We start from the raw sequence: 23,499 nt of genomic DNA, 5'->3' as shown, positions 1-23,499 counted from the left end.
AACTCTTTAGTCTTCCTTTATGAAAACAGAAATCAGTTTTATTTGAATGGTTCAGAAATGTCTGTAAATATTTTTAGCACAAAATGCATATTAAATTGAATGCTGAAAATGACTGTCACGAAAAAAGAGACAAGTTTTCATTTGTTTAATTTCCTTCTTAGGGACATCATCCTATTCTCAGCAAGGCTATGGTTGTGAATCAAAATTATATAGCCTTGACCATGGCCATGAGAAACCACAAGACAAAAAAAAGAGAACCTCTGGCCTTGCCACCCTCAAGAAGAAGTTCATCAAGCGTCGAAAATCTAATAGGTCTGCTGATCACGCCAAGCAGATGCGAGAACTCCTCTCTGGGTGGGATGTTCGAGATGTCAATGCATTAGTGGAGGAATATGAGGGAACTTCAGCCTTAAAGGAGCTTTCTCTACAAGCCAGTTTGGCTAGACCAGAAGCCCGGACATTGCAGAAAGATATGGCCGATCTTTATGAGTACAAGTATTGTACTGATGTAGACTTAATATTTCAAGAAACTTGTTTTCCTGTTCATCGTGCCATTTTGGCGGCAAGATGTCCATTTTTTAAAACACTACTTTCTTCCTCACCCGAGTATGGGGCAGAGATCATAATGGACATCAGTACAGCTGGTATAGATATGCCCATGTTTTCTGCGTTGTTACACTACCTTTATACAGGAGAGTTTGGAATGGAGGACTCAAGGTTTCAAAATGTTGATATCCTCGTTCAGCTTAGTGAAGAATTTGGAACACCAAATTCCCTTGATGTAGATATGCGTGGACTCTTTGATTACATGTGTTATTATGATGTCGTCCTTAGTTTTTCTTCAGACTCTGAACTGGTTGAAGCTTTTGGTGGAAATCAGAACTGTTTAGATGAAGAGCTCAAAGCTCATAAGGCTATTATTTCAGCACGGTCCCCATTTTTTCGAAATTTATTACAAAGGAGGATACGGACTGGTGAAGAAATCACAGACCGAACTTTAAGGACTCCCACAAGAATTATATTAGATGAGTCCATTATACCAAAAAAATATGCGAAAGTTATATTACACTGTATGTATACTGACGTGGTGGACCTCTCCGTTTTGCACTGTAGCCCCTCTGTGGGGAGTCTCAGTGAAGTTCAGGCTCTCGTCGCAGGGAAGCCAAACATGACTAGGGCAGAAGAAGCCATGGAACTTTACCACATAGCACTGTTCTTGGAATTTAACATGCTTGCACAAGGTATGAAATTCTGATTTTTAATCTTGATTTCTAAAATGACATATTTGTCTTCCAAATTGAAAACACAACCAATATGTTCCATGATTTCAGTGTCTGGGATGTAACAGGGTCAGTTTTTTCAAATCTGTAGTTATGACATCTGAGACAGAATGAGGGTTAGTTTTAATGTGGCTCTTCATTTGGTATTAAAACCAAGCATTCAAAACTAATGACTAAGCAATAGATGAGACTTGAGGCTCTTTCTTCCGTAATGTAAGATGATAGGTGTGGGAATATATAATTACCCAGCTACCATCCACCTACACCCTGTCTGCTCTTGAGCTTTGAGCTAGCCCTGTTTCCCAGATTTCAAGGTTATTCTTGATCTAAGACTCCTTGGGTGACTTAGATTCTCATATTTACACCAGTGCCTTATTGATTCTTAAATATTTAGAATAAGAATGAAAGTTCATTACAGAAATGAAGATAGTCCCATTTGGATACAAATTAATTGAATCAAAGAATTGGGCAAGGTTTCTGACTTAAATTTTAAAATATTCTATATCTTTTCAAGTTCAACTTGTACCTCAAGCAACAGTTTACAGGGCATAAGGCAGAGTTAGTGCTTAGACTCGTGCCTTCATTTAATTTAAACTGAAACTAAGTTAGAATGGCACATTTTGTGTGTTACAAGCAAATAAATACATAAAAGTTACATTAAAAGAATTGTATATCTGTTGGTAAACATTAGAATCTTAACATTTCAGAGCTGGAAAGAAATCTTCCATGGGAGAGCAAAGGGAATTTGCTGGCTTGACAGAATGCACTCTTAGCTTTCTATGGCTGTATATTAAAAGAAAACAAGCTATATGACATGAAACTACTTGAGAAATTTAGCTGGTGAGGGTTTGCTAAAAGAACACTAGAAGTTGCCAATTAGAAGAGAATGTTAATGGTTTGGGTAAAAGACATTAATTTAAATAAGGAAAGCTAAGCACATTTTTCTAACTTGAAAAAATGTATGGCTAAATCAACAAATTAATAAGACTTTGAGAAATAAAAATAAAAGCCCCAGTTAAATAACAATGTCAGTGACAACATGAATGAGAGAGATTATCAGAAGACATTATAAACATGAGTGAAAAAGTTAAGATTTCTATTACGTAAAGAATCTTTTAAAATCTTATTTTACCATTACCTGCGTAGTAATAGTACTAATTTTGTTTTATTACCATAATCAAAATGTCATCAAAATATTTTCTTACTAGTTTAAAACAAAAATTATTAGTAATAGTAGACTATTAGACATCAGAATATAGGAAAATATGTCACAAAAATAACCTAGCAGCTTGACCTACCATTCTTTCATTCTGTAAAAGCAAATTTGTCAGAAAATGCCTCTACAGAAAAATTTAAAGGTTGCAACATTACCAAAAAGAGATAATAATCTCTATTTTCTCAAAATGGCTTTATTTTTTTGACAAGTTTAAATAATAAGAAACCAAAATGTACTGTGTATACTTTACTGTTTTTAAAAATGGGAAAGCACTCCTTAATGTTTTTTTGTTTTGTTGCTGTTAAGTTTTTAATGGAAAGTAAAATGGTGAGCCAGTTCTTGGATCTTGGATAATACTTGATCTAGAGTTCTTTTATGTTAAGTGAGTTAAATTTTTTATATATATAATTTAGCTAGAAATTGTATTTTTTGGAGCACATTTAAAGCTATAAAACAACACTCCTTGCAGAACCTTAATTTTGGTTACTTAAAACAAGCAAACAAATATTCCCTTAAATTTGGGTGTACATGGGCTTCCCTGGTGGCGCAGTGGTTGAGAGTCCGCCTGCCGATGCAGGGGACACGGGTTCATGCCCCGGTCCGGGAATCCCACATGCCGTGGAGCGGCTGGGCCCGTGAGCCACGGCCACTGAGCCTGCTTGTCCGGAGCCTGTGCTCCGCAACGGGAGAGGCCACAACAGTGAGAGGCCCGCGTACTGAGGAAAAAAAAAAAAATTGGGGTGTACATGACTCTCTGTTTCCTTTAATTATTCAAAATATAGAGTTTGGGTTATTTGGTGTTTTGTTTTTCGCACCCCATGTAGGCCTTATCTTTCTTCCATACCCATTATACTGTTCATACTAGGGTTTATAACAGACCATAACTTCAAGGTAATTTTTACCTATTCCCATGGGAAGGAGAATATTTAGTCACTTGGAGAGGGATTTTATATCATAAAGCCTAAGACCTCAGGCTCTGGTACCAGACAGGCTGGATTTGAATCATTTACTATCATGTTTTAACTCGTTTGACCTTATAAGTCATCTCTCTAAGCCCCTGTTTTCTCATTTGTAAAATAAGAATTGTAATGCTATAAGGTAGGTTTATGAGGATTAAAGGAAATAATATATGTTAAGTGATCTGAATAGTGCCCAGTACATAGTAAGCATTCAATAAATGTTATCTGCTAAATGCTAATCATCACAACATACATTGTTCACTACCACAGTCTTTTCTAAAACTAACTTTTTAAGTTTTAAAAAATAATTTTATAATTATATTGACTAAATCGCATATTGAGAATAGTTTACAGATTGTTTTAAGTAATTACTGTTTTTAAGATTTTCTTATAATTTTATCACTAGTGAGTTGGTGCATACCACTTATCAAACTATTGTATCTGGCTGTTTGTCACTCAGCTCTCAGCCAGAGTTCTGCAAGCAGATTAAACCTATAATCCTCTGAGGCATCTATTATGTGTAATGAATTAGCATCTCTTCCATGCATCCAGCATGATACTAGTTACATACCATTTTGGAGAGAATTAAGAAACCAGTCACCGAAATAATTTTCTGTGTTCTATGATTCAGACGAGGACTCCCAGTTAAGAAAGGCTGTGAGACTAGACTGGCAACTTGAGGATAGGACCATATTGTTTTCATCTTTGTGTCCCCAGTGCCTGGGGCATAGTAGGCACTCAGTAAATGTTTATGAATTAATGACTGTTACCTTTTATTCCAAATTAGATTTAACTTTAAAAGTTAAAGCCCAGTTTCAAAAGGAGACAGATTCTATCGAAGGAGGCAAGACCTTGAGACAACGTATGCCCTTCAAGGTGGAGAGGTGATTTAATAGTTTTAAGAACATTATAGGGCTTCCCTGGTGGCGCAGTGGTTAAGAATCCGCCTGCCAGTGCAGGGGTCATGGGTTCGAGCCCCGGTCCGGGAAGATCCCACGTGCCGCGGAGCAACCAAGCCCACGCGCCACAACTACTGAGCCTATGCTCTAGAGTCCGTGAGCCACAACTACTGAGCCCACGTGCCACAACTACTGAAGCCCACACACCTAGAGCCCATGCTCCGCAACAAGAGGTGCCACCACAATGAGAAGCCCGCGAACTGTAATGAAGAGTAGCCCCCGCTCGCCACAACTAGAGAAAACCCACACATAGCAACGAAGACCCAATGCAGCCAAAAATTAAATAAATAAAAAAATTTATTTTAAAAATTAAAAAAAAAAAATAACATCATAAAAAGAGGCAATATAGGCAGACAGCCGGAGTGGTTTGGCAAGTAGATAAAAGGGAGGATTCCTGGCCTACATTGAGAATGTGTTTTATTCAGACAAGTAGGCAATCACTGTTAAGGAGGTGAATTAACAGGTAATGAGGCCTCAACTTACTGTGTGCCACCCTTTATTAAGCTCCCATGAATACGTGAGTTAGTACTTTTTCATTTTGTTTCAGTGGTCCATCTGTCCTTGCATTAATATCACTTGCAACCAGGTGGCAAATCCTGACCTCTGCCCCCTCAATTCCCTTCTAAACACAAGAGACCTGAGGTTTATTTTCAAACGAAGTGAGCTAGAGAGATTCCACATCTGGAGATAACGATAAAGAAGGGTCGGGGTAAGGCTCAAGGTTGAAACCTAGAATTATGTGAAAGCCTACAAACTAAATGGTGAAGTCATTCCCTGACCTTCACCTGCTCTGGTCCAAGCCTGGACAGATACAAGACAGTAAATTGGGCTCCAGAAGTGGTGAACAGCCCAAGAGCATATAGACCTGTTTCAGGGTTTCATGATGAAATTACACAGTGAAAAAGCCAGCATACCTTCCAGTGGTTCTACAGAGAAGACTACAGTCAGCAAGCCTCCTTCTGTAAGAGCTTCCAAGTAGGTATTTACTGCCTCAGTCTTAAATATAAAAACCCTGGACATTTGAGGAAAGCTTCCAAATTGAGACAGAAATAATAACATAGAAGAAACAGACAATGAAGGGAGCAGAAGAAAAACGTCAGTAGAATCAAGATATCCTTACAGAAAAGAGCATTTTATTGAACAATGAGACATAAATAGAATGCTGTAAAAGTAAAAACAGGAGCTTTTGGAAATGAAAACTGTAATAGAAGGATTGAAAGGGAAAGTTAAGAAATCTAGAAAGTAAAATAACAAAGAGAGGGACAACAGTGGAGACAAATAAGAAAACTAGAGTATTCATCCAGAAAGTGTAACATCTTAAATAATGGCTTTAGAAATATATACTAGAGAAAATGGAAGAGAAGACAGTATCTAAGGAATAATACAATCAATATTGCCAAAGTGAAAGGGATTTCTATATTAAAAGTTTCATCCCTTTCACTAGAAAACACCAGGGAAAAAGAGAAGATTCTGAAATGATTTAGAGAGGAAAGAATTAGTTTCCATACAAGAAATAGGAATCAGAATGGTATTGAACTCTTCAGTAGCAACAACTGAATTACATATTGCCTTTAAAAAGCTGATGGAAAATTGTTTTAAACACAAAATTCTATGCTTAGCCACACTGTCAATCACGTGTCAGGCTAAATAAATGCATTTTTCAGTCCTGCCTCGAAAAACTTACCTCCCGTCTACCCCTACTCAGGAAGTTACCAAGGATGTGTTCCACTAAATGATGAAGTAAACCAAGAACAAGGAAGTGTGGGATCCAGTAAATGGGGTCTAACACCAGAAAGAAGAAAAGAAAATCCTAGGGACGAGCTGTATGTTAGGTGTAGTGGGCGTCTAGTCTAGACTGGACTAGGAGGAGGAGGAAAGGCTCCAAGAAGTAAATATCTGGGAAGAAATCAATTACCTGAATGTTTGAACATTAAGTGACAAGTGACATTGAAAAAGGTGTTATAGATCTTTTGGTACATTTATGAAGAATTAGCTATTGTTAATTTATAAAAAATGAAGCAAGTGAGAAAAGAGGAAATTAATATTTGCCAGAAAAATTTAAAGTTACATATGGAGGAAAATGTAATTCTAGTATCCAGCCTGGCTCAGCAGTAAGTAGTATTTAAATAGTCATCATAGGGACTTCCCTGGTGGGCCAGCGGTTAAGTGCTTCCACTGCAGGGGGTGTGGGTTCAATCCCTGGTGGGGGAGCTAAGATCCCACATGCCTTGTGGCCAAAAAACCAAAACATAAAACAGAAGCAACATTGTAACAAATTCAATAAAGACTTTAAAAATGGTCCACATCCAGAAAAAAAAATAATCGTCATAATTTGAACATTGAATTTTGGTTTAATAAAATTTCTAAAATTTTATTTTCATAAAATTTTATAAAAATTATAATAGAAGGAGATAAATACCAGAAGATACTAAAGTACTAAAAAACTGAGAGTAGTTGCCTCTGGGAAGCAGGACTGGTGTGGAAGAGAGATAGGGCAGGAGGTTTTATTTTTAGAGTAAGCTTTTTATTGCTAGGTACAAGACTTTCTAAATTATGAGCATACACTGCTTTGATTACAAAATTGATTTTTTATAATAAAATAAAGATATGACATCAGTACCCAGAAGAACCAGAGAGATCTAGATTGACCACAATCCTGAAGAACTGGGGGATTTATCATATCTATCAGGACTGTTAACTAATGAGATCATGCTTATAATTTTGGTCTACACAGGGCTTTTACTTTCCTCTCATTTGGTTATCTTGACAACCTATGAGTATAGTAGGGCTCAGAGATTAATAACTAGCCTTCTTCTAAGCTTGTAAGTGATGAAGTTGTGACTCATACCAGCCCTTCCAACCCCAAGCCCAGGAATTAGGGCATGGTGAGGCACGGGAGCAGTATGAGAACCACTTTTCGAGGATGATGGTGGGAGGCCACTGTGGCCTAGTTGCAGGAACAAATCATCAGACTAGTGATTGAAGCATCAACTCAGAGGAGCCTCGGCTATAAGCCTGGTGGGACTGAACCGCTTGCAGATGGGGCTAAACACATATGTGGGGGAATTGTGGGCCAGCTGGAGATTTAAATACCTGGGTACATCACCACTCAGACTGCTTCAGAGCACTTCGCCAGAGAACAGAGGGCTTTGTACTGAGCGGGCCATTCTTTCCTGAATAGGCAAGTATTCCAATATCAGTTATTTGACTTTTTCAGCTGCCCATAGTAAGGAACTCCTTCCTAATGTTGGGAAATTCCTCACTGTGTAGGTCTTCACAGAAGGCAGAGCCCACCTCCCAGTGTAAAAACCTAAAAGGTCGGATACTTGCTTTCTCAGCCTTCTCTGTGTTTAGGGCTTCAGCACATGACCTAGGCTTTTTCAGTCCAGAGCTGATGGCACAGAGAATCGGGGACTGTAGAGAATTCTTTCTGGAAGCAGGGTAGGAGCAGCAACACCAACACCTAGTGGAAAAGGAGAGAAGTCAATGACAGTGGTACCAGTGATGGCATTCACTGTCCAGGAGTGGTTTTGGCCACGGTCCCAAGGCTGCACAAGGTACTCACTGGACTGTTTCTGTGGTGTAGTACTCACTTGCAGCCTTCCTTTGTTGTTTGTTTTCTGAGCCTAATCTCCAACTTTCCCAGCAGCTCTGTACTGACAGTATCCTTTCAAATAAATTCCGTTTCTGCTTAAGCCAACCAGAGTTGTTTTCTGTGGTTGCAGCTTAGAAGCCTAGTTCATAACAGTACCTATATTAAAAAGACTAGTGTATAAAATTCCAAAATAGAAGACTAGGTTGGAAGAGCCTCAAAAGAAGGACCAGGTGTTTGATCACTGACTTTGCACAATGACCTTAGCATACGCTGTGTAAGCAGCTCTGAAAATGTGAGAACAGTGAGAATATACTATTGATTCATAATTTTTTTTAATAAAAATCCACTCTTTAGGAGAACTACAGGTTTTCTCATGAACTTTAACAACCCACAGGCCTACAGTAAGAACTTCTGTTTCCATGTCATAAATACCATTGACCTCAGAACAAAATAGCCCAGAATTAACACCAACATCTACATGCATATTCCAGTCCAGGACATTTTACAGTAATATGCTTTAAACAGATTTATTTTTTCATATTGATCAAAACTGTATTTTTCAATCTTTGGAATATGAAATTTATAACTTTAGTTCCAAAATAGCCTCTGAAATTCATTGTCCATATTTTTAGGCATAATACATGTGATTATATTTTATTGGATTAAAAATCTAACAGAGAAACAACTGAAAGCAATGACCTAATTTTTTCCCTTAGCAACTTGGTCAGATTCCAAGAGTGTGTGACTTGAAACGAATGCAAAATAGCAAAGACTAACTGTCCCCACTCTAATCCATTCCTCCCTCCTCCCATCCTCTCCATTGTCCCCATGTTGACACTCTTCCTTCTGTCTCGGTTTGGTTGAGCTGACAGTTCATTTTGCTTCTGTCTGTAGTTATTTCCTCTTCAGCAGATTAGTCTGGATATACTTCCTAGAGAACAATGGAACTAAGTTAAAGACCATTATCAACAGATCAGAGTAGTAAATATAGGTTTCAGTTAAATATGTGACATAGATGAATTAATCTCAGTTTCAGGAATGGCAGCTCAAAAGACTCAAGTTACACATCTCTAATCACAATAAAATTTAGCTTACAAAACTTACTCAAAATTGTAACATGTAATATTTAAAATATTTAATTGCACATTTTATTTTAGAACTTAAACCGTTTTTCATATAAACTATAAACTCTTCACCTCTGACCCTCTACTCACACTTTTCTTTGGCTTTGTAATATCTTTGACTTTGTTCACTAAATGTTCAAATTCTACCGTTGTCTTTAAGACCAAACTCACATGCTACTTCCCTTGTTTGGTCTTAGGCATTACAAATTAAAAGTATTTTCTGCTTCTTGCAAACTTCTAAAACACTTTGATTATTCTTTTAGGTTTTTACATCTTCTGACTTATTTGAAATTAACCTATATACCTGTTTCATTTCCTCTACCAACTAGTATCAACTATATTCTCTAAAGATAAGATCAAAATCTGGGTCATCTTTGAATCACCCAAAAAACCTAGCACAGGGCTTTGCTCCTGGTAGACTCTCAGTTATATATTTTGAATTATGTTTAGAACCTATGAAAACTGAGTAACTTTTTCTTTTAAAAGGGGGGAGGGGTATAATAAATGTTTAACCCTAGAAGTTGCAAATAAAATGAAAGCAGGGAGCCTCAATCGAGATAAATATGAAGTATTATTTATAAAAGTAAATTTAGATGTGGTCCAAATGATGTATAACTCTGTACTGTTAAACGTAGTTTTAAGTTAAATTTCAAGTAAAATTGTCTCATCAGCTCTTTACTTTGTTGGTCCATTGATATGAAATAGAATATCAATTGAATTTAGAATATTCTTGGAAGCCAGTCAAGGCTATTAATTTTTTGAAGCCAAAAAAGTTTAATCCAAGTATAATCTTACCTTTTGTGCTAATTATAATTTAGATCAAAGAATTAATTATGTATCTAAAATCTCACTAATAAAAACATTTACAGTAATAATGCAAATATAATTCAAAACGTTAAAGTAACTTGGAAATTCTTATTCTAAATTAGACATCTTTTTACTTCTTATTTATCCTGTTTTTTGTTTTGTTTTGTTTTTGCGGTACGTGAAAAATGGCCCATAGAACTTTCCCTATGGTATGCAGGCCTCTCACTGTTGTGGCCTCTCCCGTTGCGGAGCACAGGCTCCGGACGCGCAGCCTCAGCGGCCATGGCTCACGGGCCCAGCCGCTCCACGGCATGTGGGATCCTCCCGGACCGGGGCACGAACCCATGTCCCCTGCATCGGCAGGCGGACTCTCAACCACTGCGCCACCAGGGAAGCCCTATCCTGTTTTATTAAAGGAAAATAAAATTGTAAAGGAGTTGCCATTTTCTTGTCTATTGAAAGTAGAGTGTTTATTCACCCTTATTTTATATACTTAGAAGACAGTGAGTGTAAATATTATGGCTTGTTACATGACTTTTTGAATGTAAATGTAATATACACCAGGCACTTTACAGTCATAGCAAGTGTTATTTTAAAATACATACAGTTTATTTGAAGTCTATCAAATGTCTGTTCCTCTTTATTTAAAATTATGCAGAGTTTAATTAGAAGCCGTTTCTCAACAGTAAGCGCACAACCTTTTTTCTGTAATACTGAAATTCCAAGGATGCCACAGTGAAGGGAAATGAAATAGAGGAAGATTGGTTTGGTTTATTTCCCCCAACCCAAATTGTGTGTTTATTATAGTCAGTGTCTAAGCAATTGGATTTAATTTGAACTTTATAGATATTAATCAGATAGAAGATGAAATGCTATACTCAGGTCAGTATAGGTATGAACACAAAACTTTGAACAACAGTACTACTTCTCTGAGATAAGAAAGAGCTGAGCATTTATATTATTTAAAGAGTATGTTGAATTCTGCCCACTTGGAGGTAGCAGATAGCATCTGCAGTGTATTCTGAAACAGATACTTGATTTCAGGTTGACTTTTTTTTTTTTAATTTTTGGCGGTACGCGGGCCTCTCACTGTTGTGGCCTCTCCTGTTGCGGAGCACAGGCTCCGGACGCGCAGGCTCAGCGGCCGTGGTTCACGGGCCCAGCCGCTCCGCGGCATGTGGGATCTTCCCGGATCGGGGCACGAACCCGCGTCCCCTGCATCGGCAGGCGGACTCTCAACCACTGCGCCACCAGGGAAGCCCAGGTTAACATTTTTTGAACACTGTTGCTATACAAGATGCAGTGCCAGGGAGAAGAGAATTACAGTTTTCAAATGCCACTGTGTACCTAGCAGGCACTTCAAATATGCTGATTCATGTCATCTCCCATTTGCTCAGAGAGGTTCAGAGATAAATAGCAGTGCCCAAATTTAATGGTATTTTATAAACAACATTAGATGAGGTTAGATCTGTGTTCTAATCCTGCCTCTGCCACATACTAACCATATAAATTCTGTCTGGGTTCCTCAGCTTGAGCTCGTTTATTCCTCTTCATAGAAGTACAGGCACCAAGCACAGTGCCTGGCTCACAGTTGGGCTTTAACAAATGGTTTTAAAACTAGATTACATTAACTTAAGTAGACAATTTCTAAAGATAAGAATTGAGTTATTTTCCTTACACATAATTTGACAGTACAGTTCCAAGTCTCCGAGGTCTAAAAAAATTACCAGATTCAGACTTTTTTAAAAGCAATGATGCAATTGCAAGAAACATCCAATGTTAGATGGCAAAACAGAGCCATTCCAAAAAATGGTCCATAGAACTTTCCCTATGGTGGTGGGCTATTTGGTGTATATTCCCATTTTGCTTTGATTCAGTTATAGTTCCCTTTTCTCTTAGAAACACTAAGAAAAACGGCCTAAATTGTGGCCTTTTCCTAAAGCCCCAACTTATTTTTATTTTTCTGACTCTGCCATCGTCAGATTTTGACCTTCCTCTTATACCTTCTATTGCCAAGGAGTGCAGAAACTAATGCAGTCTAAGATGCAGGTTATACCAGTACAAGGAAAATGGGATTGGGAGAGGGCATTATTAGTGAGTTAGGAGGGGAAATGACAGGAGGAAGAACCTCTGTATTATACAAGTATCCTGGCTTTTCAAACTCAGTGTTGAGATACATAGTTGACGTTTCTGCCTTAAAACCAAATATTGCACTTAACTCCTAAAATATCCAGAGTAGATACAAGTATTCTGTCTACTTCTGGTTTTAAAAGTGGCTGCAGGAAACTATTCCAGGAATTAAGATAGATTAAATGTTTTAGCTATTACAGTGTGCAAAACATTGAGCTAAGCCCTTTTTGTGTAAGACCTCCCTTAATCTTTACAATAGCTCATATGGTAGCTGCTATCATCCTGCCTGTTTTAGAGATGAGATGAGTAACTTACATTGTTACTTCCCCAAGACCACTTCTATTGATCAAAAGATGGACTTCAAAACAAGAATTTACCGACCACCAACTCTATATGCAGTAGCTAAGCTTCCTATATACTTTGGTTTTTTGGCCGCCCCAAGCAGCATGCCAGATCTTAGTTCCCCAACAAGGGATCAAATCCGTGCCCCCTGCAGTAGAAGGGCGGAATCCTAACCACTGGACGGCCAGGGAATTCCCTATACTTCGTACTTTTAAAAAGTTTATAGACAGTGTGTTTGGTAACATTCATAAGTAAACCATTCCTTGTAACAACTTTAAATTTGAATGAATTTATTTCAAAAGCAGTGTATGCTCATTGTTGAAAAAGGGAATCGTACAGAAACATAGCCTAAAGTGTATTTTCACCTATTACCACTCCTTTCCCCAAATCCTTATTGATGACATGATTTGAACAGTTTGAGTTTCCTTGCAAACCTTTGCATGTGTATGAGTGTGTGTGTGTATTTCACATGCATATCTTGTTCTGTTGTAATATAATAGTACCATACTATACATGTTATCCTGTGTCTCGCTTTTTTACATACTTAATAAACTTTGGGAAAATTATGTCGTTACATAATAGTTACTTTATTTTAATAACTGTATTCTTGTTTGTTTCTAAAAATGCAAGGATGCCCTGGTTGGATATTCAGATAATAAAAATAATACAAAAGGTGTTGAAGAACCTTCAGAATCACTACTCAGTGAAAAACACTTAACAAATAGTACCTTTTTATAAATATCTCCTGAAGACTGAATCTGAGTTTGGAGTGTTAATTTATGAGCCTGCTAAAACATTCAGTGAATATAAACTGACTAGAAAGTTCTTCCATCCAGCTGTTTTTTCATATATGTAGATGAAAAGGAGTATCAATTCCTATTATAAATTAACATGGGCTAGCCTCACTAAATATGTCTCCACGAAGGGGGTCGCTTTGATATATTAAAAGACTTTGAGCTCTGGTTTTGTTCTCTCCACTGAAGCATGCCTCATACTTAGCACTGATGTGTCCATAAGACTTTGAATAAATGTTTTTACATGTCAAAGTACTTGAAGGTGAAATATCCACACATCTGAAAGTCATGCCAGAAAACTGAAAACACTATTTGCACAGTTACATGGCTTTGTTTTTAACCATGTTCCCCTTCAACCATAATAGACCCCTGAAGTGGGTTTGTTTTAATACTAAGTTTTCACTGTCAGTGTTCCTTCCTAATGAAGTTTACATTAAAGAACAATGCTGGAACTTCCCTGGTGGTCCCGTGGTTAAGACTCCGGGCTTCCACTGCAGGGAGTGAGGGTTCAATCCCTGGTCGGGGAACTAAGATCCCACATGCCGTGTGGCACGGCCAAAAAAAGAAAAAAAAACCAATGGTGAATTTTGGAACCTGATTCACTAAACTATTTCTAGAAAATACGTGGGCATCACCTTGGTTTTCTAAACCTTGATATCTGTCTGAGCTTGTATCTAATTATGAGAGGTTCAGAAATGTATGATTAAATAATTTCTTTGTTATTTTTATGCCTCATTGTAAATTCTAGATTGATAGTTTTTTGTTTATAAGTGTAAAGAAAAATATTAAGTATCTAAAGTCTTCAGTGGTGTGAACTCCCCCTCCTAACCTAGTTAAATAGAAGGTAGCAAGTACTAAGTTAAATAGTAGATAGATACAGTGTCGTAAATCTGTTCATCATGATAGGTCTGTAAACCTGAGAGAACAGCAGCTGCCTGGGTTTTCAAGCAAATAAAGGTAACAATGGGACATTATGGGGGGAGGGAGGAATGTAACCTGTTGATTCAAATGGATCCTTGGTATAGAATTAGCACTGTGACTCCTATACTTTATTCACTTAGCAAACACTTATTGACCTCTTACTGTATGCCAGACCCTGAGAGTAGAGAAATGAATAGGATAGTCCAGTGGTGAGTGCCAATAGGCAATTCCAGTGTCAGTGCCCTAATAGAGTAAAGCACTGAATGGTAGGGAGCACATAGGAAAAAGAGGAGCCTCAACCCTCAATATAGGGAGTTAGGGAAGGAGAGACAGGGAAGGAGGGACAGTATCAAGAAGAACTATACAAGAACTTTACAGGGAAGTGACCTGGAGAACGAAAGGAGTTAAGTAAATAAAGGTTGGAGATAAAGAGGCACATATCAGGCAGAAGGAACTGCAGGTAGCAAGGCCTAGAGATAAATGAGAGCAAGGCACTTTTGGCTGGTGGGAAGGGGAGGGGTTGCAGAGATAAGAGAGGTATGGGATGGAGAAATGAGGCTATAGCAGCCGGCAGGGCTGTGTAATGAAGAACTTGGTATACCATGCTGAGACTTTTGGCCTTATCCTGAGCCTGTGGCCTGATTAAATTTACATTTCTGAACGCTCTCTTTGGTTGCAGCATGCAGAGACCATAAGAAATGTTCCAGAAATAGTGTTTTTATTTTAAATGCATACGTTCTTTAAGCAGGTAAAATCTATTAATTACGCATCAAAAAGTACTAATTCTTTTTAAAAAGTTCCTTACTCTATTTATTCATTTATTTAGTAGAATTTTTTGAGCACCTATTTTTTGGCCAGGCACTGTGTAAGCTCTTAGCTCACGTTATCCTCTGTGGTAGGTATTATCTCCATCTTACAGATAAACTCAGGCTTGAAAATATTGTCACCTGGGTTTACAACTAGAAAGTGTTAAGGCCTAAATCTGAATCCTGGTTTTTCCAACTCCAGAGCTACTCTTTCCCATTTGAGGGGGAGAGGGAATATGATCTCTGTAAGAAGAAACCATCTGTGAGGTACACTGTTTCAAAGGGAGAACATGATTATATTGAAGAGATAAAAACCAGTAGATATCAAAAAGTTTTCTGAAAGTCATAATTACATTGGCTCTACCCCAAGAGCTTTGGACTTTTCCTTTATTATGATAATGGAATTAAGGATACTAGCTTACTGTTTTGTTACTAGTGGGAAAATGGTTTAAGAATAATAAACATGGTATAGGTATAAATGGGTATTTTTTGTTTTTAGATAAAGAGGCATACACTTCTGAGTTTTTCACGTAATAAGTACTAGGATTATTTTTATGTAGCATTTTAATAAATGATCTGTGAGAGAAAAGTGCACATTTAGGTTGTCACTGACCCTTTCTGTTCCCTTTATGATCTTTGACTTGCTCTGCTGTCTTAAGATTATGCTCCCTTCCTACCCTCTCCTACCCCCACAAATCCCCATACTTGCTTTTGAATTAGAATACACCAGAACGGTGGGGGCCCTCTTCAAGGGAACTTAGTTATAGTAATAGCTGCCATTTATTTAATGTTTATCGTATGTTAATGTGCTAGATGCTGTGTGTATATTTTCTTATTTAATCCTCAAAATAACCTGATGAGGGAGATTTTTAGGATTAGGAAACATTTTTCAGATGAGGAAACAGGCAAAATTTCATACATCACACAGCTAAAGGGAGTTGGGATTGGGTCTCGGATCAGTCCGACTCTAGTGGTGTATCTTGGCATCTCTCTTCCAGTAAGATGCCTGCACGTGAGAACGTGTGTTCAATTTCAAGGAGTTCAGGCATCCTGTAGGTCCCAGAATTAGATCCCCTCGCATTTTAGTTTAGCAGAGGCTTATATATAGTGTTTGTGTGCAGAGAACGGACATCCCCATGAATGCTTCTCCCTTTCATTATGCTGTTCTCACCCCAAAAAACACTTAAGCACAAATATTAAAAATGTCATATTAGAAACGTTAATTTATAATAGACATTAAAGAAATATAAATCTATATTTAACTAAGTATCTTAGGGATTCTTAGTCTTTTTTTTTTTTCCTTTCATGGTATAAAGAGAAATCTTCAGTCTTTTGTCAGTTGTCTGTGTGCTCTAGCCTCCTCCTTTAGTTACTAAAGTTGTTCTTTAGACATTTTCAGCTTCTTTCCCATCTTTGTTTTTCCCTTTCACACAGCCTGGCAGAGCTGTAAGAGTAAAGAATACAAGCACTCTTTGTACATTTTCACACACAAGTTACATGAATCTCAGCGATTGTGTCTTTCCCATCAGAAGGGAGTAATGTTCTCAAAGCAGCGAACCTTCTCATTTCCTTCCCAATATTTGCTTGGATTTTGTGGTCATTGATTGATTTTATATTGAGCACTGAGGGAAGGAACTCCTGGCACCTTCTATAGCCTGGTGTTTTTTGTTATTTTTTTTATTATTTGATTTTTTGAATAGATAATCATTCAAATGGAACAGAATTCAAAAGGTACAAAAGGGTACTCAGCGAAAAGTCTCCTGCCCTCTCAACTTTTTGTCCCCCAGCCCCTATGTTCCCCTTCACAGAGGCAACCAGTGTTATCAGTTTCTTATATATCCATCCAGATATAGACAATCCAGAGATTGTATTAGAACATAACTTTTAAAATATACTGAAAGGGAATTTTAAAAGAGATTTGGAATGGATCTATAATACTAGTAATGCTTTCTGGCATTTAGCTATTACAAGAAAATCTTATAAGGCTGTTAAAAGGGGCAGAAGTTTGAAAGACATACTTCCACATAGATAAATATGTTACACTTAAGTCTCTGCCTGTATGTTAATGCCCTTCTACCCAACAGGGACAACCAGGTTCTGAACATTAGCCAAAAGAGTATAAGAAATAAAACCCAGAAAAACTCAGTCTCCTTTTTTTTATAATGAAAATAGATTTTAATCCAGAGTTATTTTTCCCCCAGCTTTATTGAGCTATAATTGACATATAGCATTGTGTAAATTTAAGGTATACAATGCAATGATTTGATACATGTGTACATTGCAAAATGTTTACCACAATAAGATTAGTTAGCGTATTCTTTATCTCACATAATTAACATTTTGTTGTTGTTATGGTGAGAACATTAAAGCTGTGCTCTCACAGCAACTTTCAAGTATACAGTACAATATTGTTAACTAGTCTCCATGCTTTACATTAGATCTCTGGACCTTATTCATCTTATAACTGAAAGTTTGTACCCTTTGACCAACATCTTCTTTTCCCTGCCTCTCAGCCTCTAGAAACCACCATTCTATTCTCTGTTTCATGAGTTTGATGTTTTTAGATTCCATGTATAAGTGATACCATATTTTTCTTTCTCTGCCTTATTTCACTTAGCATAATCCTCTCAGGGTCCATCCATGTTGTTGCAAATGGCAGGATTTCTTTCTTTTTATGGCTGAATACTAGATATAGATTATAGATGTAGATATCTCACATTTTCTCTATCCATTCATCTGTTGATAGACAGGTTGTTTCTATGTCTTGGATTGGCTATTGTGAATATTGATGTGATGAACATGGGAGTGCAGATACCTCTTCAAGATAGTGATTTCATATCGTCAGATATATATACCCAGAAGTGGGATTGCTGGATCATATGATAGTTTTATTTATAATTTTGTGAGGAACCTCTCTACTGTTCTCTGTGGCTGTACCAATGCACATTCCCACCAACAGTGCACAAGGGTTCCCTTTCTCTCCAACCTTGCCAGCATTTGTTGTCTCTTGTCTTTTTGATAATAGTCATTCTAACAGGTGTGAAATGATATCTCATTGTGGTTTTGATTTGCATTTCCCTGGTGGTTAATGATGTTCAGCACCTTTTCATGTACTTGTTGGCCATTTGTATGTCTTTGGAAAAGTGCCTATTAAGTCCTTTGCCCAGTTTTTTACTCAGATTGCTTGCTGTTGAGTTGTATGAGTTCCTTATATATTTTGGATATTAACCCCTTGTTATTTATGGCTTGCAAATATTTTCTCGCATTCCGTACGTTACCTTTTTATTTTGTCAATTGTTTCTTTTGCTATGCAGACTCTTTTTAGTTTGTTATAGTCCCACTTGTTGATTTTTGTTTTTGTTGCGTGTGCTCTTGGTGTCATATCCAAAAATACTTGCCGAGACTGATGTCAAGTAGCTTTTTCCCAGTGTTTTCTTCTAGGAGTTTTACAGTTTAAAGTCTTTAAGTCCTTAATCCATTTTGAGTTAATTTTTTGAGTGGTATTAGATAGGGGGTCCAGTTCCATTCTTTTGCATGTAGGTATCTAGTTTTCCCTGTACCATTTATTGAAGAGACTGTCCTTTCCCTCACTGAGTATTCTTGGCTTTCTTATCAGTCCTTTTTTTTTTTTTTTGGCCAAACTATGATACACCTTTACCTAAAATATTGATTGCAGTTCTTACTGCTCTTCAGAAATGTAGTTACGTTAGACATGTTCTGAGAAAAGGCAGCTAAAGCAGATCAAAGAAATGAGTACTGTGGCAGACTAAAATGCTTAGGATTGTCTAGTATGTCAGAAAGGATATTGCTAAGACGCTTATAAACTTACTGTGACCCCTAATGATCCTCACCTTCAGGTATTCATACCATTATGCAACCCCCTCCCCTTAAGTGTGAGTGCGACGTAAGACTTGTTTCTAACTAATACAATATGGTAAAGATGATGGGATATCACTCCCATGGTTTCATTATATTATAGAAGACTCCATCTTCATAGTAGACTTACACTAGAGACTTTTTACCTTGCCAGCTGTGAAGAAGTAAGCTACTATGTGGTGAGATGGCCTGTTGAGTGGGCTGCATGGCAAGTACTGCAAGCAGCCTCTTGGAGCTGAGTGTGAACCCCGCAGCTAATAGCCAGCAAGAAGCTGGGCCTTTAGTTATACGGCTGCAGGGAAATGATTTCTGCCAGCAACCCAAATGAGCTTGGAAGCAACTTCTTCCCCAGTTGAGCCTTCAGATGAGAATGTAAACCCAGTTGGCACCTTGACTGCAGCCTTCAGAAACCCTGACTAAGGACCCAGGTGACCCGTGCCCAGACTCCTGACCCACAGAAAATATGGGATGATATGTTTGTTGTTTTAACCCACTAAGTTTGTGATAATTTGTTACATAGCAATGGAAAACAAATACATTATTTAATCTTCTGATTTTCATAGGTTAGAATGGTGTAATATCAACAATTCCATGTGATTTAACTTAATTAGGGGAAATCAGTAATTTAAATCTAATTTATCACAGAGCCTTCAAGGTGATAACCATCCACGCCTCTATAAAAGACTCAGTTCAGGAAAGACGGTGCTATTAGCCACAGTCCCAGCTGCTACAATTGGCTGGAGCCTATAATTGATATTCTCATTGTAACTGTATCACTCAGAGTTCAGTCAGGGAAGCTGAGCAACTCTGACTTTCGGGGTAGGGGGATTATTATAGGAATTGGGCCTTACACAGTTGTGGAAGAAGCTGGGGAAGTGAAGGTCTGAAAGGGAGAGGAGTTAGACCCAAAGGAGTTAACAACCAGTCAACCTGGGAAGCCAAGGACATCGAGCCACTAAGGTGGAGCTGCAAAGGGGGAAGCACGCCCGATAGTGGCTCCAAAGGGGGAAGCACGCCCGATAGTGGCTCCATGGATCTGCAGCCAATCATCTGGTGGTTGCCTGGAGCTGGTGTTGTCACCAGGGCTGCAGTTGGGAGGGGGAGCTGGATGCAGAGCTGCAGAGCAAGGACAAGCTAGAATCCACGGGCACCTCTGTGTCTGCCTGTCACCACATCTAGCTACAGTGACTTTTTTTGTTGTTTGTTTTTGGGATTTTTGGTGGGTTTTTTTCTGGGTTTTTTTTGTTTTTTTTTTTTTGGGCTGCGTTGGGTCTTTGTTGCTGCGCGCGGGCTTTCTCTAGTTGCAGCAAGCAGGGGCTACTCTTCGTTGCGGTGCACGGGCTTCTCATTGCAGTGGCTTCTCGTTGCAGAGCACCGACTGTAGGCACACGGGCTTCAGTAGTTGCGGCACATGGGCTCAGTAGTTGTCACACACGGGCTTAGTTGCTCCACAGCATGTGGGCTCTTCCCAGACCAGGGATTGAACCCATGTCCCCTGCATTGGCAGGTGGGTTCTTAACCACTGCACCACCAGGGAAGTCCCTACAGTGACTTTTAGAGAGTAATGGCTGCTGCTGCTTCCTTTCAAATCACACATTTCTGTTTTGGCCAACTTTAGCTTAGAAACAGACAGGGATGGAGATCGTGGAAAAGAGTTTTCGCTTAAGCAAGTTTAAACAGTACAGGTCAGCACAGTCTCCCTCTTCCATCACCCAACCTAGATTTTCTTCATGCTTTGCCAGCATTTCATCAGGTCTAGATAGCCTGCCAGGTGAGATGACCCAGACCTTCATCCCAGGAGTATCTGCAGTTGCCCAGCCTCCATTATCACTGAGCAAGGAAGCACCAAAAGGTACTGCAGTTGAGTCCCTCAGATTCTGGACGAACACCTTCCTGCTCCTTTTGCACTGCCCCAGGCCTAGCCCCCTGGCACAGCACTCTCAGTATCCACTCTCACAGTATTTATATCCAGGTCTTGTAATTCCTTGGGTGGGTGTGCTTTCTTCCCAGAACAGGAACTGTACTTTCTCTCTCAGAATGTGATTATGCTTGAACAGATCCTCATTATTGGTTTGGAGCTAGTGAGAGCAGGCAGGGGCAGATGTTGAAGAAGACAAACCCTGTCTTTTCAGGCACCTCCAGGGTCTTCTGGCAAGAGAACGCTACTGTCCTCTAGCAAGGATATGGGAGGATTATTTCAGGCACCTCCCAGCGTGGAAAGTTCAAGTGAATCTTGGGGTTTAGCATTCCTAGCTCATCCACCCAAATATCCCCCTTGCAGGTTTCTGTGTCCACCTGTTCCTATCAAGACCCAGATTTTGTCAGAGGTTTGCCAAGACTTTGCTCAAGTCTTCTTTGTAGTTCTGATATCCTTAAAATTAAATCTTGAGCCTGAGTTTTGGCAGTCTTTTCTGCAGCTGCAGGAAATAAGGGTCTCTTTGAACACTGATCTAGAAGTTTCCTGATTTTGACAAAATTCTTAGACTTTGAGGGGTGACTGTCATTTTCTTTTTTTCATGACTTTTCATCCAGCCACATCAGGTCCTTCGAATTACTAATGTTTCCATTCAAGTTCAACCACTATTACCGAACTAATACTTCACTTAGTGGAGAATCTTAGTATTGTCATGCTGCTACAGGCAGGGGTTATCACCACCCCACTTGTCATTAGGAATGGGGTCCATTCTTCGCCATCTTACCAGTGAGTGATCTTACCAGTGAGTGATTTAGTTCCAGAATCTTCGCCATCTTACCAGTGAGTGATTTAGTTCCAGAATCTCACTCAAGAATCTTATTTCCTAGGGCCACTTATCTTACTATCATAGTGTGGGTGTCTCCTCTCATTCCCCCATAACCTGTGCTGAAACAGCCTAAAACAAAGGCTTGCTTGCAGGTAGTTTATTTGGTAAGGCATCCCATGAACAAGAATGAGAATTAGAGGGATTGCAACGGGGGAGGAAGGAAAGCAGCGTAAGAGTGGGCCATTGTGTTGGTTACCACTGGAGGCTACTGGGCTTCAAGCCTGCTTCAAGCCAGGATCCTTGAGGAGTTTTGTAGAATCTTCTTCAGAATGGTCCTCCTGAAGGATAGCAGAGAGGAACCTTTATCCAGCCAGCTCTCAGATGTTGCAGAGTCCAAGGACTAGCAATGAAAAACACTAAGGCATAGATTGACTTGCCTTCTAACCCCCATGTCTCATGCTTATTCTCTGCCTCGGATCTGGAATTCTGGTTGCCTTTTTAAAATAGATGTGCAGGGATGATACGTTGATGGTGGTGTTTTAGAAAGCAAACCTTTCGGCTGCGTGATCATTATAGAATAGAATACTGAAGGGACAGAGATAGTGGGAAGCTTTTCTATAATTAATGTGTGAGGTACTGAGGATTTGAACCAAGGTGGTGTTAATGGGAATGGAAAACAAAGCTAATCAAAGAGCATTTTGAAGGAAGAATCAGTAAGAAACATTAACTAGTTTATTTTGTGTGTGTGTATGTGAGAAAGAGAGAGAAAGATAGTTGGCACAGCTGATTTAAGATTTCTTGCCTAGAAAAAGGATAGTGTTCATGGACACACTGGCTCCCCAATATTATTTAACATAATCCTCAGAACTCTGATGGAATTATTTCATCCTGGATGTGAGGAAATGAGACTAAAGAGGGTGGTGTGCTTTGATCCAGTACAGGCTGATAGGTGAGAGCCAAGAGTTAGTGATATAATTACCTGAATTCAAAGCCTTATATGCTCTTCCTGCTACTTCATGCTGCCCTCATTTCCCTCTTGTTTCATAATTCCTTTCCTTAGGATTTGGAATCAGTCATGTAGGGGTTAGTAGGAAAGAACTGAAACAACTTTTCTCTCAAGCCTATTTGCACTTGAAGTCTTCATTCTAACTCTGGTGCCACTGAAGAGTCACTATGCATGCTCTAAGGCCGGCCTTCCTCTAACCTTATTATGTTGTTTTATGTTGCATGGCAAGCCGTAATCTCCATAATTCCTTTTCTTTCTTCCCCCTTGTCTATTTCTTTCTTCCGCTTACCACCTCAAACCCAATATGAAACTCTAAATTTGGAAGCAGCTTATACATTTCCTGTTGGATATGAGCCAATGAAAAGGTTTCCCACTGATATTGATGAAACATGTATGAGGGTATATACCTAGGAATAACGAAGAGTATGAGAGTGGCAGTAAAGACAGGTGCTGACAGTGTATTATTCAGGAAATCTGTCAACGTTGAAGTGCATTTTAGTTATCAGAGGAGCACGAAGAGGAGAAAAACAAAAATGTTCATAATAAAAACAGAAAGTGGTCCTAATTAACATGCAGCAGTAACAATCATTTGTATTACTAAATGTCAAATTAATTTGTTTCACTTTGTATTTCTGCCTTGATCATTCATGTTATATAGCTCAAATTTTTGGAGAGAGGCATTTTTACCACCTTAAGTTAAAGATTAGAAAAGATATTCTGGTGAAAGAGAATAGAAGAAAGGATATAAAAAGTTGGAGATGGATCTGTAAAATGGGGTTATCACACAAGCAGAAAGAATTGTAAATTGCAAAAAGACAGACTTCATACTGTCTGCCAGCCTCACAACAGCATTGTTGGAAATCTGCTACCTAAGCAAAATACATGGGCATCTTTGAGCCATTACATGGCTAGGCTACAGATGAGTTTTTCTGTTACAAGGAAA

At 38.6% G+C, this 23,499-nt stretch overlaps 1 protein-coding gene across 6 annotated transcripts in view; it reads left to right on the top strand.

The window, feature by feature from the left end:
- BTBD7 (BTB domain containing 7) overlaps positions 1-23,499 on the top strand; it is an 81,129-nt gene that overhangs the window by 30,573 nt on the left and 27,057 nt on the right. For 5 of the 6 annotated variants that reach the window (XM_004262357.4, XM_049706576.1, XM_033419255.2 and 2 more), the window contains one exon: positions 162-1,241. In XM_004262357.4, the coding sequence (XP_004262405.2) occupies positions 162-1,241 (1,080 nt within the window). Of the gene's footprint in view, positions 1-161; positions 1,242-4,242; positions 12,979-23,499 lie in introns of those variants that run through there. The other variant, XM_033419272.2, reaches the window with a different exon arrangement.

Source organism: Orcinus orca, chromosome 2 (assembly GCF_937001465.1).
Source record: "Orcinus orca chromosome 2, mOrcOrc1.1, whole genome shotgun sequence".
Lineage (NCBI taxonomy): Eukaryota > Metazoa > Chordata > Mammalia > Artiodactyla > Delphinidae > Orcinus > Orcinus orca.
This window is presented reverse-complemented; position numbering and strand designations above follow the sequence as displayed.